General features: G+C 37.3%; 2 protein-coding genes across 3 annotated transcripts; one reads left to right on the top strand and one right to left on the bottom strand.

The window, feature by feature from the left end:
- Positions 1-85: 85 nt before the first annotated feature.
- Positions 86-16,031, bottom strand: LOC131794130 (uncharacterized). Of its 2 annotated transcripts, none has more exons than XM_059111644.2 (17): positions 15,725-16,031; positions 13,543-13,745; positions 12,893-12,966; positions 12,371-12,485; positions 12,077-12,111; positions 11,796-11,886; positions 11,282-11,346; positions 10,513-10,602; positions 10,095-10,182; positions 9,126-9,658; positions 5,516-5,572; positions 5,269-5,329; positions 4,135-4,293; positions 3,763-3,848; positions 3,304-3,373; positions 2,766-2,913; positions 86-1,691 (listed from the first exon to the last, which is right to left on the bottom strand). In XM_059111644.2, exons 1-17 carry the CDS (start codon positions 15,726-15,728, stop codon positions 1,507-1,509), a joined length of 2,064 nt encoding a protein of 687 aa, XP_058967627.2. In that variant the 5' UTR covers positions 15,729-16,031; the 3' UTR covers positions 86-1,506. The 2 variants fall into 2 exon arrangements, with proteins under 2 accessions (XP_058967627.2, XP_058967626.2); XM_059111643.2 differs by having other exon boundaries at positions 12,893-12,969.
- On the top strand, positions 5,582-9,066 carry LOC131794131 (kelch-like protein 17). The gene has a single exon (XM_059111645.2). The coding sequence runs from the start codon at positions 6,469-6,471 to the stop codon at positions 8,191-8,193; it is 1,725 nt and encodes a 574-aa protein (XP_058967628.2). The 5' UTR covers positions 5,582-6,468; the 3' UTR covers positions 8,194-9,066.
- Positions 16,032-16,038: the final 7 nt, after the last annotated feature.

Below are 16,038 nucleotides of genomic sequence, written 5' to 3' on the forward strand. Positions count from 1 at the left end.
TTCCAGTTAATTAAAATAATGAAAAAACACATAGCTCGGATATCGCAATAAATGCCTTCATTTAGGACAGAAAAATAAAAAACAATTAGAATAAAGATATTTAATATCTAATTTGTAAAACATATACTCCTACAGTCATTAAAACCTATGTACATGACTACTTTTTGTCGATAAATCGTGGCTATCACTTTAACTCCCAGATCAAATTTGTCAATCTCCTTACTGTCAACAATACAATTACTATAATGTAAGTTCAGAGAATTTAGTATTAGATGAACTAATTATCCCCAAATTGATATTTTTCTTTATTCTCATCGCTTATCTGGTTGATATTGTATTGATATTGTAAGGAGAAATTCTGTCTTGGTCACTCATGGGAGTTAAAGGGTTAAAGCGCATACGACGTCATCGATAATTTAGAACAATTTATCTTTTTGAAATAAAAAACACGATTACTTAAGAGCAAACAAACAACTGAAAGAAAACAAACCAAAAAAAAAACAAAATTTACATGCAATAAAAGCGTGTATGATCTTTTTCCAAGATTTTTGATCCAAGGTTGTTTAAATTAGAATTATAATAATAATAATAATCATAATTATTATTATTATTATTACAAATATAATCTTTACGTAATTGGTATATTTTATTATCAAACCGCTGAGAATAATAAAGTAGTCCCAGTCACCAATATCAAAAAATGCCTGACTTTTGCAAACTGACCTGGAAAAACATGAATGAAATAAAAACTGCTATGAAATATTTGCTCTGATTAAAAATATGTATTAAAAATATGTAAATATATCTCAAATTTGAAGCCATGTTGTATCATTGTTGTATTAAAACCTAATATAAAAAATATCAACCATATTCAAACGAACACCATCGGGTTGAGTATTACAGAATATTTCGATAGAGGAAATTTGCCTCTGCTTGGGTACAATTGTGATGAGAAGCCTAATCTCGATTCTCTTACTTGCACCCGTTTGGGTTTCCGTAACCTAAAACACAAGTCAAATGAACACTCTCCATACATGGACATTCTTCATAATTGGCCAACCGGATGGCTATTCCTTATATTCTTCCTAGCTTCGATAACAAGTTTTAAAACAATTGAATTTTCACCGGAAAGCGAGGCCAGGAAAGCAGAATTTTATGAACATAAAAGAGCGATGATGAAGCCCGCCATTGTGAACGATGAGTACTCATGCAATCTAAAACTTAATTTCAACACTGTCATCCTTGTCACCGATATAGTAACATACAATCAGGCCTTTATTTTGAGCACGGCAGGAAGCACCCGCAGAAGGTTTGAGACGAGTTGGGGAGAGGTTTGCTGAGAGCTTTGGTACTAATAATGATCAGTGCGAGATCCGATTCAGTCCTTTCGCCGCCTGGCGTTGCCCCTATACTTTTCGGCGGGCAAAGCAACGCCCGCGCTGAATCGCTTCTAATGAAAGCTTGCTCCCAGGCTTTGGATGTGGATGAAGGCGGGAAATAGACTTTCTAGTACACTTCCCAACTCTTTGGTTCCTTTGCTTTTTTCTTGGGTTTGAAAGTGAGGTCGTGCTGTTTGACTCGTTCTCGTGCCCGCTCTAGTTCAGCAATAGACAGAGGGTTTTCCAGTATGGTTCTTAGAAGCTTAGCAAAGAATGGTATGTACGACATAAAACCGATAAAGTCAATAAATCCTGCAAATACAAGGAAATCGAGTGTTATTACTTTCATAAGCAAAAAAATTTGTTGAAACTTGTTTTGGTTGTTTCCCTTAAAAAAAACCAGCGTAGGAAAGAAATTCTTTTGAAGCATTAACTTGAAGTAAGACACTTAACGTAAATATCCGCACATTAAATGAGGGGCTAGTCTTTATTTTTCGCCTGAGGTGAGGGGGGGGGAGAGGATTTTAGGGGAGAATCACAATCACATGGTTTTCACGAACAGAGTATGTAGGGGGAATACCGAAAATCGAATGCCAATTAACTGCCAATGAGGGGAGGGGGGGGGGAAGGTCACGAGAATATTACATAGCCATATAGGAGGGGAGGGGGGGAGGGAGGTCACAAGACTATTACATAGCCTTATAGGGGGGATCAACTAAATTTTAACGTGACGCAACCAAATCCTCTAAACCTCATACCTCCCCCGCGATAAATACTGACCTCCCCTAACCACCAGAAATGTCCATAGCTCAAACAAACAAACAAACGAACAAACAAATAATAAAAAAGATAACTGGATTCTTAAAGGGGATTATTAATAAGGCTTTTTTTGCAGTTCAAAATTGAAGGGGACAACAGTGCGAGAGGCTCCTTTTAAGAATTTTACATTTTACAAGAGATAATCCAGTGTAGGAGATGAACTTTGTTCGTTTGTCTCACGATAGAGTCACTTTTGATGTAGATCGCGACGTTTCGACTGCAATACTGCTAGTCTTCATCAGGCGATGAGGTCAATTGTTTACGTCTCGCTATTTGTAGCACGTTGGTATGCTGTTATTAGTGCATTTCGATCCTCATTATTATTCCGGTTGTTACATGGTGTTCCCTCATCGGTCCTCATAAATCGGCTGTTGTGTTGTTTGATCGTGGATACCCATAAATCGGCTGTTGTGTTGTTTGATCGTGGATACCCATAAATCGGCTGTCGTGTTGTTTAATCAAACAACATAATCCCACGATGAACAGCAAGCATATATTTTATTACATAATCCAGTCTCTAACCCTAACCCTAGCCTTGCATGTATCAAGTTCTTTGCGCGGACTTACCAAACTCGTCACGTGCTCCTTCAAGCACCTCCTTGGCTGTCTGAAGGTCCGCCCCTATTTCTGTTTCCATGGCGGCAGAGACCATGACCAGAAGTTCGCCAGCATCCACCCTGTTATCGTCATCTTCATCAATGGTTTTGAACATTTCCTTCAGAAAAAAACAAATGATTACTTATAGAAACGAGTTAAAGTCGCTCGATTGATAGAGCCATGATAACAAAAAGAAAAAAATTGAAGGCTTCAGACTTCAATCCTTGACATGTCAAATCGTAAAATTATAAAAAAGAAACTCTGTACTATTTCTTTCAAATGCACGCCAATCGAAGAAACACTAGTTTCGACCTTTTTCAACCGCTAAAAATAAGCATTTCTTGAATAAAGAGAAGACACAGAAACATTTTACAGGGATTCACTAGTCATAATCTGAAAATGTGCTGTTTTAGCCTTTTCACTTCTTTTAATTTTAAGGTACATGTATGGCCCTCGGAGAACCTCAGGGTGACTTTGCAAACCCCTGAAAAGACATCACTTTATTTACCTTGAATATGACAATATGTTGAGCCAAATTTTCCAGGTCCAAGGCCAAAGATGCGTCTTCTGATTCAGTCCTGCAAAAAAGAAAAAAAAGGGAAAAGTTTTGTCTGATGAGGAAACGATAAATAGAACATTTTCTTCAATTGAGTGATAAATCAATACACGCCGCTTTGTATAGTTTTACTTTACTTTGCTCAGTGATTGGTCTAGAAAACTCGAGCCACCATCGAGCTCTTAACCAATCGGATGACAAACTCTAACAATTCGCGACTTCGTCACTCGCGTTTTCCCGCGCTACAAGCTCTGAGTTCCCATTAACTATCGAGACGTTTACCTTGGTTTAAATTGGTCACCGTAAAAAACGTTACTTTTCAGTGGTTTTTCGACACCGAATTGAATATTGCTCCAAAGGTTTGAAGTTATGAAGTAAGCAATAAAACAGAGTAAAAAACAAACAATTTACCTGACTCCACTTATGCGGTCGTTCAAGGCGCAGATGGCCGTAAATTCTCTTTTATCTACAGTCTCGTCTTTGTTTAAGTCAAACACCTAGCAGGTAAATCAAGTAAAACAAGTGGATTAAAATCGGAATTGGTGTAATCCGTAACTTACGTTCTATAGACTCTCGTTCTTTATTTTCAATCCTTCCTTCAGAGTAAACTGCTTAAAAAATCTACCTTGATGACAAGTAAGCAGAACAAAACAAAAATGGGAAGGATGAAAAAATTCGAAAGCTAATCGACCGCATAAAATCAAACTTTATAATTATACGTGCTCGTGCGCAGATAAATCCATTGTCGACTGATATTTAAAAGTACGTTTACAGTACGTGTACCTTTACAAAGTGTTTGATATCATGTTTTGTGACAGCTGGCTGCATCCGCAGCTTAAGTTCTTGGAGCGTGACGCTTCCATTTTTGTCTTTGTCGACTTCGTCAAACAGTGTTCCAAACACATGCTTTTGTTTATCGTTGATTATTCCATAACGGACATCCTAACAAATATAAACAAATATGAACGTGTAAATAATTTTATCAATCAGTCATTTAATTTGATAATAATACACGTAAAATGCAAGTTTAAGCCTGAATTTCTGTCTCTCCGTCTGTCTGTCTTTATGTCTTTCTGTCTGTTTTTCTGTCTGTATTTTTTTCTGTCTGTATGTCTGTCCCTCTCTCTGTCTGTCTGACTTTCTGTCTGTTTGACTGCCAGAGGGTCTGTGTCTCTGTCTGTCTGTATGTCTTTCTTTCTGTCTGTCTGTCTGTCCATTTTCCTGTCCGTATGTCTTTCTGTTTGTCTGTTTGTCTGCCTGCCTGTCTGTGTGTGACTTTCTGTCTGTCTTTCTGTCTGTGTCTGTCTCTCTGTCTGACTTTTTGTCTGTTTGTCAGCCTATGGGTTTGTCTCTTTGTCTGTCTATTTGTTTGTCTGTCTGTCTGTATGTCTTTCTGTCTGTTTATCAGTCTTTCTGACTGTCTGTCTGACTTCCTGTTTGTTTATCTGCCTGTCTGTCTGTCTGTCAGTCTTTCTGACTGTCTGTCTGTCTGACTCTGTTTGTTTATCTGCCTGTCTGTCTATCTGTCTTTCTATCTGTTTATCTGCTGTTCTGTTTGTCTTTCTGATTGTCTCTCTGTCTTTCTGTCCGTCTGATTGTTTGTCTTTCTATGAGTCCTTCCGCATGTCTGTGGAAATATCAATGCGGATGCAAAAGGTAATCTACGAGAATAGTAGCTTGCGTAGAAAGTTCAAATCACTGTTTACAGGAGCTAAACAGAATTAAGCCGGAACACAAAACAAAAGGAGATAATAGCTCAATTTCAAAATCTAAAAACCAAAACCTCGCAGAGATGTCTGCTGATTGACGCTGAATAATCGAAATTGTGAAACTCTTGAACGATGGTTGTTAAGATGAATCAAGATGACCCTGTTTTTTTTAGACATAGACCAGAACTACAAAGTAAATATCACTTACGGGTGTAAGAAATGCATCGTCTTCAGCTGCCTTTGACTCTGTGATTTCGGTCAAAAATGTCCTGCAATGAAAACGCAACAGCAATCCAGTCTTCGAGAAAAGATGATCACTCAGACAAATCTTGGTATTAATTTGGAATTACCACGGTTCCTATGCAAGGAACATTGGAGATTACAGAGCAACTAACAAAATGCGCCCACATTTTTCAAGTAGAAAGAGAACTTCCTTAAAGGTATTGATAACTTACGAAGAGAATTTTCCACTGGCCTTTTTAGTTCCCCCAGTCTTGGATGACATAAAAATCCTGGTGAGAAAGAAAACAGTTTTTGGAAAGTAACCCTTTAACTCTCGGACGTGACTAACATGTACCAAAGATTATTAACAATCAGATATATCAATAAAAACGAATAACAAATAATTCTTTTCTCTCCTCTCTGAGAGTTCGATTCGATCGATCGAGTTCTAACTAATCATTATCAAACGGACATTAATGGAACATATAAGTTATACTGCCAATCTTACTCAGGCACGGTGTCCGAATTCTGGCGTGGAAAAAAAGGTGTGTTCACATTGTTTTGTAAACTTTGTCCTGTTTACTAGGGATAGAATTCTAACGAACGAGACTCAATCAAACTGTTTTATTCCACTCTCGTATTCGCTTATTTACACCGGGTGTGTAAAAAGCTACTCTGCAAAATTTGTAAGAAATCACTCTCTTATACGATATTCTCTACATTGTGATTGGTTGTTGCCAAGTACTGATTTAAAAGGTCATTTAAGGTTGCGTTGATTATGTAAACCGATCAATGTCCATAATGTTCACACTCATCATCTGACATGTGTCACGCACGAATCAAAGTCTCTGACAATTGTTGCCCATCAAGAATCGCACTCAGGCACCGTGCTCGAGCACCAAGTGTGAACTCAGCCTAAGACATAAATATATTCTAAGCGAGACCGAAAATTATTATGGTTTTTATTAGTATGTGTGTAAATTTACCTTAAAATGAATAGAAAACGATAAAGCACTCGGTCATCTAAATCAAACGGTCATCCGACTTCTCAAAACAGAGTAACGGTCATTGAGAATAAAAAAAACATTTTTAGAATGACCTTTAAACGCGTGCCCGTTGTACCATGGAAGCTAATGTCGCGTGACCTAATTTGCAAGTAAGTCAGTTTTTGTGTTGAAGCTACAAAATGGCCACCGAAGCAATGGAGAGTCTGTTGGATGAAGAGTTCAAAAATGATTTACTTCAAAACCTTAACGAGCTCAGAAAATCGAACATCCTTTGTGACATAACTATTCGAGCCGAAGGAGACGACTTTGTTGCCCACCGATGTGTTTTGATTGCCGCCAGTCCATATTTCCGAGCTCTGTTTACCTCTGACTTCAAAGAGGGCGAAACTAATTTCGTCGAACTCAAAAACATTCAAAGCTCTATACTGAGAGAAGTTCTTCAGTTTATTTACACCGGGGAAGCGAAAACCGACTCCTCGACAGCCCAAGACTTGATCAAGACGGCCGACTTTTTAATGCTGCCCAGTCTAAAATCAAAAGCTTCGAAATTTCTGGAAGGAACGATAAGCATTACAAACTGTCTTGCGCTGGAATCTTTCGCTTCAAAGTTGAATTGTGAGGCTCTGAAGCGTGCAGCAGTAACCTTTCAAGGGGAAAATTTTCTTCCTCTGGTAAAGTCAGAGGATTTCAAATCTCTAGACTTTGAAAGGGTGAAGGAACTTACCTCCTCGGACGAAATAGTCGTCACTAGAGAAGAAGATGTTTACGAAGCAGTCATTCTTTGGGTTAAGCACGATGTTTCATCGCGAGAATGCTTTTTATCTGAACTACTGAAAGGCGTCAGAGCTTTCTCGATGTCAAAGTACAGTCTACGAGAGATTCTTGATAAAGAAGAACTAGTCACGCAGAATCCTACATGTACAAGCATTCTACTCCAGGGCCTGGATACCTTTCTGTTTCCAGATCAAGTCCGAGTTTTACGACAAAGACCTCGTCGGTGCCTCAAATCAAAAGAGCTAGTGGTGGTTCTTAACGGAGGCAGCGCTAAAAATGTCTTTTCGTCATCTAACCGAGCATTTGCTTTTGTTCTCAACACCGGAGAGTGGTTGGAACTACCAAAGATGTCCTACGGTCGCACAAAACATGCTGCTGCAGTGTGTGGTGGCAAATTGTACGTGGTGGGCGGTGAGAGAGCGTCTTTGTTGGTTTTCGACCCAGAGCTAAGGCACTGGTTCCAAAGAGATGGAAATTTAGGATCTCATTATTCCATTTCATTCACAAACCACCATGAAAAACTTTACAAGATGGGTGGCATAGATTCTGAACAGGCCCTCATAGGCAGTGCAAGCAAGTACAACGACAAAACCAACAAGTGGAAGGAACTTTCACTGATGAAAACTCCTAGGTGTGAACACTGTGCAGTTGCCCTGGAAGAGTTCATCTATGTCATTGCTGGATCTGACGGCAATTCTTGCCTTAAGAATGTGGAGTGCTACAATCCAGCGATTGATCAATGGGTATCAGCTCCAGACATGTTGAATGCAAGGAGACTTGCTGCTGCAGCCGTCATAACAGGCAGGAAAATACTTGTCGTAGGAGGATTCAGTGATATGAACTCTGACACTATTGAAACAAGCTGCGAAATATTTGACAGAAGCTTGAATCAGTGGAGCCTGGTTTCTAGTCCTACTGTACCCCGTGCTGCATGCGGCATAGTCAGTGTGGGAAATTGTGTATATCTGTTTGGAGGAGATGATGGCAGCAAACAGAATAAACTGAACTCTGTAGAGAGCTATGATGTCCAAGAGGATAAATGGTGTCATGTTAGCACTATGCCCTATGAAGTGTCCTTCCTTCAAGCATCACTATTACAATTGCCGGTGGAATATCTCAAGAATAAATAGAATGCTTGGGAAGAAATTTCGTTTTCCTGTGGATACTGTATGGCTTATGTGGTATAAAGTTCTACAAATGACATGTAAAAGGATTAAAAGGAAACTCTGTGCAACACTTTGGCTCCTTAGCCAAGCTTGTAAATACAGCTAACTGCTTTGCATGCAATTCAGATTTTTACCCTTGTTTCCTCTGAATGATTTGTTTCATTCATTGGTACGGCCTACTAATTTATACCGTATAATTAACTAATTTTATACCGTACTATTCGACTATAAGCCGAGCGATTTTTTACACAAATTAAAACTGAAGTGAATTAAAATTTGGGCTCTGGAGGGGGTCTCGACTTATAGCCGAAAGTTTTTGAAAAACATTTTTCCAGCACATGGAAACTCTACTAAATCGGGATGTATTTACTTATAAACCGAGCTAAAGTAAAGAAACACAATATGCAATCATTGGTTATTAACTTTTAATTCGAATTCGAGAGTGCGACTGGAACCGCATCGGTGTCTCGTCCATGTTAAAGATTCTTGATAGGGAATAACTGTGACGCTGACGGGATGTGATTAGAAGTCGATGGTGGTCTGTTCTTGTTAAGGGGTCTTCGACTCTTCTATGGACCATTCCTACGACGTTTCTATTTTGTTTTTTACCACAATCGGCAGTAATGTCTCAATCTGATTGGCCGATTTGCCGTTGTCAATAAGAGTACAGACTACGCCTAACCACTTTCGATTTGTTAATTAGGTTACTGAATTGTCTAAAATAAACAAATAACGCCAATGGTAAAACAAATAATTTAAAATTGTTGTTTTGTTTTCTTGCTTTTGGTTCATGTGATGTTTTGTTTTGTTTTGTTTTGTTTTTTTTTGGGGGGGGGGGGTGGGGGGGTATTTGGTGTTTTCATGTTTTTCATCTTCATTGTGGTGTCCATACTAACCTGTTTGGTGGAGGTTTTCCAGGCTGGTAACGAGTATCCTCTACTTCCTTCTTTATCCCAAGCCATTCATCTAAATATTTATTCCTCTTTTCCTCTTTCGCTTCAACACCATCACCAGTTGCTTCTTCTTTCTTCTCCGCTCCACTACCATCTTCCTGTCCTTTCTTTTCAATTTTCTTTCTTTCACGATCCTTACTCGCTTTTTGATTACTAGCCGTTCTTTCATCCCCCTTAAATCTTATTTTTCCCTTTTTGGCGGTCTTTGCAGAAGAACTTGCCTTTGTCTTTGCAGAAGGTGTCTTTTTACTCTCTATTCCGTCGCTACTCTTTGTTAGTCTTTCTCCCACTGAATCCAGTTTCTCTTGCGCTTTTCTGCCTTCGATAGCGAGAGCTTTACGTGCTTCAAATGCTTCTCGTCTGCCCCCTTTGTTGGATATGCTGTCAAATTCATCCACGGAACTCTCATCTGATTCCTCTTCAGCCCATTTTCCGTCATGGTCTGGGTTCTCGATATCGCTGGCAGACGATAGGGCCTTGACACACAAGATGAAGAAGAGAAATTGTTTATTGTCAAACTATGTTTACAATTTATCAGCATGCATTACAGTGCAAGAGTGCACTTGTCAAGTAAAAAAAAATTTGCGTTGTATACCCTAAGAAAAACCTGCGAAACAAGCTTTTTTCCTCATGTAGATATCACCCTTAGGATACAAGCATATAATTAATTTTCATCTTTTTTTTTCACGCAAGGTGGAAAGCAATACTGCAGTAAGGCAGTTAGGCTTGTCTTCAGGTCCGCGCTTGTTGGCCAAAACGAAAATCCTATTTTAGCGATAACTTACTTATTGACTTTCTACCATGGCCATATTTAAACAGTTCACAAGAAACAAACTTAAAAACGTTTTGGTTAATTCAGAGCAATCCGCCTTGATTTTATTTCAAGAGGAACGTAGGTTATTCAAAGCTTACCACAGAGGTGGGATCCCTGACTCCACTACCTGGCACAGGAGTACTCAACTGGCCACTAGGACTGTCTCGTGGACTGTTGTTTGGAAAACTGTTTTTGAATAAATATAGGAAAAAATCTCAATATCCATTAGGTATTTTGTTCTATTCTGTCACGTTATCTCCATTTGTCAAAACATTTAGTATATGTGCTACAACAGAGGAGTGTTCTGGTTCAGAAAGTAGCTTTGGTGAAACTTCCCTTTCATGGGGCGGGTAAAATTCCTTGCTCTCAAGTTTCAGATTGCTTTTGACAGCCTTATCAACACAAAGATCACAATAAGTTTTAGTTTATACATACTAATACTTTTTTTAATTACTAACTGCAATTTATTTGGTATTGAAGCATGTAGCATATTTCTCTTATTACTCTATCACTAACTTTGCATCTTTGGCAGCATTGTAGTCTGTAAGTTGTTTCTGCTGTGCAAGAAGCCTCAACCTTAACAGATCAGTGTTGTCTACGTCATACCTGGAGCAAATCAATAATGGTACTTCACTCAAATTAAACATTTTGTCTCCCTGTCATGAGAGTGACTAGCATCTAATTTCTCCCTAGAATATCATCCCTGAATCACATATAAAGGTCACAAGAATGAAGAAAATTATCACTAACTTAAGAAACTCTTGATTCTTAAACAAATTCTCCTTGTGAGAATGTTAGTAAATATATTGAGAACAGTGTGGAGAATATTTATCCTGATGTTAGGGTGTAAAGAGCTAAGGGATCTGTTTGAAAGCAGTAACTATATTTTTAGATTTTAGTAACTACTGATAGCTAAAGCTTCATTTTTAAGAAACTGATTCCTTCAAAGCAATTCTTTCAGTTGACAATATGACTATTTATTTAAAAATTTGTCACCTTTGAAAGTAAATCACATATTCCAAACATTTGGAGCTAAATAACTTCAGGAAACTTTAAAATTATCTACCAGCTTTGGTTTCCAAATGAAACTGTACAATATGATTGCAGTGACATATAACAGGCAAAAGTATCAGACAGGCAATTTTAACCAATAATGGGTAGGGAAGTCTCCTTCACAGCTGTTGTTTGGTCTCATCATGCAACCTGCTTTTTTCCACCAATGTGCTGCATGACAAGAACAAACAACAGGTGCAAAGAAAACTATGGTTTGAGGAGATCACCTCACCTTCCTTGCAATGGGATTTTGGTTCCAGCCATGTAATACTGTTTATCAACTCTATGGTGCCGAATCTACAGAAAGAGTTCATTACAAATGCTCAAAATTTACCAGAAAATAATACACTATTGATGTTCTATTTTAATTGATTATGTTTTCCAGGTTTTTTTGTTGTGAAAAGTAATGTCAAATAATAAGAGTATGTACTCCACAGCTATCTATAAAATGACAAAGTAAATACTGAAATTTAATTTATTTATTTAGGCTGAATTCTGCTTTGTTGCCAAAGAATTCCCTCATGTCCGATGAATACAGAGCCCCTGTCTTTTAATATAATCAAAAAGAAAATACCTGAAAACACCACTTTGAAAGCATATTTATTATCACCCAGGAGTTTTCAAAATTTTTTTTGCAGTATCAAATTTCTCACAAATAGAAAAAAAAACTTGAGACATCAAAACACAGTAAATGGTGATAGCGTTTTGCCTCTCTCCAAATCAAAAAACTGCTTTTTGAATGTTACCTCTGATGTTCGTTTCAATCTGCGGCAGTGCTCTCTGGCTTGTTCCTCTGCCTTTAATCTGTCTCTTTGTCTGCTGTATAATATTCTTGGACTGTTAATCAAATGGAAATCTTCTTAAAACTCGCTTGTCTCACATGAATTAACTAAAGACAATGTGACTATACTAACACCAACTTTTTTCATTCAATGAAGAAAAGATAATGAAAACAATCAAGAAGTTGTGATCAATTAGTTAAAAGTAAAGAAATTAAAAAGCATCAAATAATGTCAGCTTGACATACTTTTCATTGGCCCAATATCTTGATGGGACAGAACCCTGAGTGAGAATCAAGAAAAATTGAATTAAATTTTCATGAAATAATACATTTTTTCATCTTTTACAAAAAATTTTGACATTAGTTGATTTTTGTCACTTGATTTATTTTACAACTGAGATCTGATTTGCTCTTCTCACTAGATTCTTCTGCACTTTTCCTCCTATGAATTTGGTTTATGTATAATTATATTAACTAAAGGTAATTCAATTGAGGTGACAACTCTTTGACAGACAATCATGACTGCAATATCTGACATACCATATGATTGCTGTAGGAGATAGGAACTGATTTTTTGGTTCCACTGGGAGCAGGTGAGTATTTGTGACTCAGTGGCATACCAGGAAGAGAAGTAGTCTTAAACTTCACAGTTGGCCTGGGAATGAAAAGGATTCCAGAAAATAATGTTAAACTTTAAGACAAATCTTGAGTGTTTGAACCACTCTTTTTTCCCAAGTGCTACTGCACCACTAAAGACATTTTGGTAGGAAGTTGTAATAACGGAAAACAAAAGTTGATTCAAACAAAGGATACCCCAAAAGCAGACTGTCTCTAACAAAACAAATCAATGTTTCTTGAGAAGTTTATCAGTAAGCCTCAACTTGATCTGCATGTAAGTTCTTGACCCAGTTTCAAGACTGACGTAAAACATTAAATATTAGCTATAATAATTAATAATATTAAAAACCATAAATGAGTTTTGAAATAGTGAAAAATGATATGTAAAGATAAAAGTGAATATAACTGGGGAAGCAAACTTATTACTTTTAATTATTAACTTACTGAAACTGATATCCTGTATGTTCACTCCTTGTTGAAGACTTTTCAGTTTCAATGGAATTATTATCATGCGAAGGCTGCAGAATAAAATTTTAAAAGTATCACTGAAGGCCTACATGAATTGTATAATTCATGCACCACCCTAGCCACTGAAAATTCACTTGGAAAAAATACATAAGGGCATAAAAATTTTTGAGCAGCAACACACAGAAACAACAGAAACTACATGATATATTTGTAAGGTATTTCTGAATTCACAGTAAAACTACACACATGTAATATCCATAGAAGTTTTTTTAACAGGCCAGCTCCTATAAAGGGTTAGTGAGCTAACACTTCTACTTTAAAGACAGAGGAGCAGAGAGAAGTAACAAGTGAGCAGATGAAATCTTGCCCAGTGTGAATCAAGCACCTTACTAACTATGCAAATTAGGAGGTACTGAACTCAGAGTGCTCAATTAGCAACTTTCAGAGCCAATTTAGTTGCTAATTTTTTTTCTTCTCCCCATGGTGAGCAAAACATTTGCTGCTTGAGCACTGAATCATCCCATTTTCTTAATTAAGAAGGGGGCACACCCACACACCCTACATTAGTTTATAGCTCTCTTAATTACAATCCCACAATTTTATCTTTACTCTACTGCATAGTGTACCTGAAGTGCAAGATCTGAGGCTTCTAGGAGTCCAGGAGCTGACGCCACACTGTGCACAGGACTTGCCATCTTAAGCCTGCTGACTGGTGTCTGGCTTTTGTAATTTGTATGTCGATAATGGGTCTGTTTTTGCCACTCTTCATTGTGTACCTTAATTGAGGGTGAGATGATCCGTCTGTAGAGCTGTGCTACACCATGGTTATCTGAGTATATAGAGAAAAATAATTCAGAATGTAAATAGACCATTTCAGAAACATAACTGATTAGCAAGCAGTAAGCATATTCAAAACTCTTGCCAAGGGTTTGGAGGGGAAAACTTCACAGTATCATTGGGTCAAATGGTCCAAGATTATTTTCGCATTCCCCCTCTTAGAAGGGCTGTTGTGTTGTGTTTTTTTTTCTCTAATTTGGATCTGCAGATTTCAACTAAAAATAAATTTGAACCCTGCTCAAGAAAAACATTACATTTTCTTGCAAGTTCACATATTCAGCTGGTACAATAGTATTTCAACTCTGTTAGTTTTTTTTTGTGTGTTGTAAGACTTCAGAAAACATCATTTTATTTCATTTTATTCTCACTTGGAAGAATCTAAGGCAGATCCTAATACCCTTGAAGAAGGGAAGAATCCCGATGAGATCATGGGGGGAAGGGGTGGGGAATGGGGCTGTAGGGGGTTTCTCTTAGAAGAAGCAGGTTGCAGAAACCAAGATTGGCTCTATAGGTGTGGAATAGTTAGCACCAGTAGCACACTATTTAATCCTATAACACTCAACAACTGAAATGTAATTCTCTAATTTATCTGTAACATAAAGTAATTTCCTCATTCATTTGACAGGAGAATTTGCTAGTCAGTTAGTTGATGCAGATGAGAAGTCCTGCACTCTTATCACTTGTTTGCAAGATGATATATTGAAACTATGAGGAGAAATAACATACATCAATAGTAGCTTAAGTCATCGTGTATGGTTCTTATTCATGCAAACTTTTTAAGATTTTGACATCATTACAATAACCACAGACTGTAAATTTCTGAGCTTTCAGTCCTGCTAGAGTCTTTGCTTGGTCTCTAGCAGAGTTGAAAGTTGAGAAATTCACTGTCTGCAGTGTAGCCTAAAAAATTATAAAGTTCATGTTAAGGAATTGCATGTCCATCTCATTTGGGATTTAGGGCTTTTCCACATAAGGGGATTAAACTAGAATTGTCCCAACAAAATCAAAGGACAAATTTTTATTTCTTCTGTTGCATGCCCATTAAAAATTTCAAAGATGTCAAATTCCATTAGCACCTGATCTGTTCATAGGAACCGCCAACATAGTTGCCAAAGGATTCCACCTCCAACTTCCAGGATTTATCCTAGGTTGTTTTAAAATTTTAGAATCCCTGAGTTTTGCAGCAAAAGACAATTTTTGCCTTCCGAGTAAATTGATTTCAGTTCAATCACATGCTTGTTGTAGCTTATACAACAAGTGATTGACAAGTTTATCATGGTTTTGTTTATTTATTCTATTTCACCAATTTTTTACCTGGGACAAATTTTGTCCACGGTGCATTTGAAAATTTGTCTGCTTTGGCCAAAATTTGTTAAGTCATGATGACAAACCATTTGTGCTTGTAAAATGTTGGTGATGTCTGAAACTCTTCCTAAATAAACAACTTTGTCGCTTGTGCTGAAAGGCCCATAAGGTCAAACTTAATTAAAGTACATCTCCTTGACAACTGCACTCTAGTCAGTACTAAAATAGTTCGATTGCTCTTAGACTCATTGCAATACGTTCGAACGAGAAAGTAAATTATATTTATCACCTGCAGCACAATAAAGAACCCATTGAACTAAGTTTGTGCTTCACAACAGATGGTTCCAAAAGATACGTCTTTCGAATTCGAACGTGTAAGGGTCGTGTTTAGAAGTTTAATTAATGACTCCTGCATAGGCGATATAAATATTGACTTCAAACTCAACAGAGTGTGATGTTTTGACGATTAAATCAAAGCATGATAGAAATGTTGTGGCTTCAAAGGAATCTCATGCCGATAACAATATCTTTTGTGTCAAAACAACAATTTCATAATTTCAATTGGTAAAGAATAAAGTCCAATTAAAGCAAAGCGAAGTTTCTCTGATTCGATCTCATCTTAGCTTTGTACCTCAAAGGAACATAGCTAAATCAAGATCAACTCACCCATAACTTGTTTGGCTTCTTTCCATTCCCACAGAGACAATTTCAGCTTCTTTCGTCGAACATTCCGCAGCTACTCAACAAAGTAAAGTCCATTGAGCGCAGATTCCTTGGCGCGTGCGGAAGTCAGATCTTAGCGACTTCGAATAAACAAGGAATTTGAAAATTGCCAATAAACAGGTGAAAACGATCGAAAGATTAAAACCTTATACAATATAAATAATTAAAATCAAGTTAAACAAAACTAATAATTGATTGTCTTGGAGATAGCTCATCAAAGTTCGTTTATATGATAAAATATTACAACGCGCGTCTAG

Source organism: Pocillopora verrucosa, chromosome 3, assembly GCF_036669915.1.
Source record: "Pocillopora verrucosa isolate sample1 chromosome 3, ASM3666991v2, whole genome shotgun sequence".
In the NCBI taxonomy this organism is placed as follows: domain Eukaryota; kingdom Metazoa; phylum Cnidaria; class Anthozoa; order Scleractinia; family Pocilloporidae; genus Pocillopora; species Pocillopora verrucosa.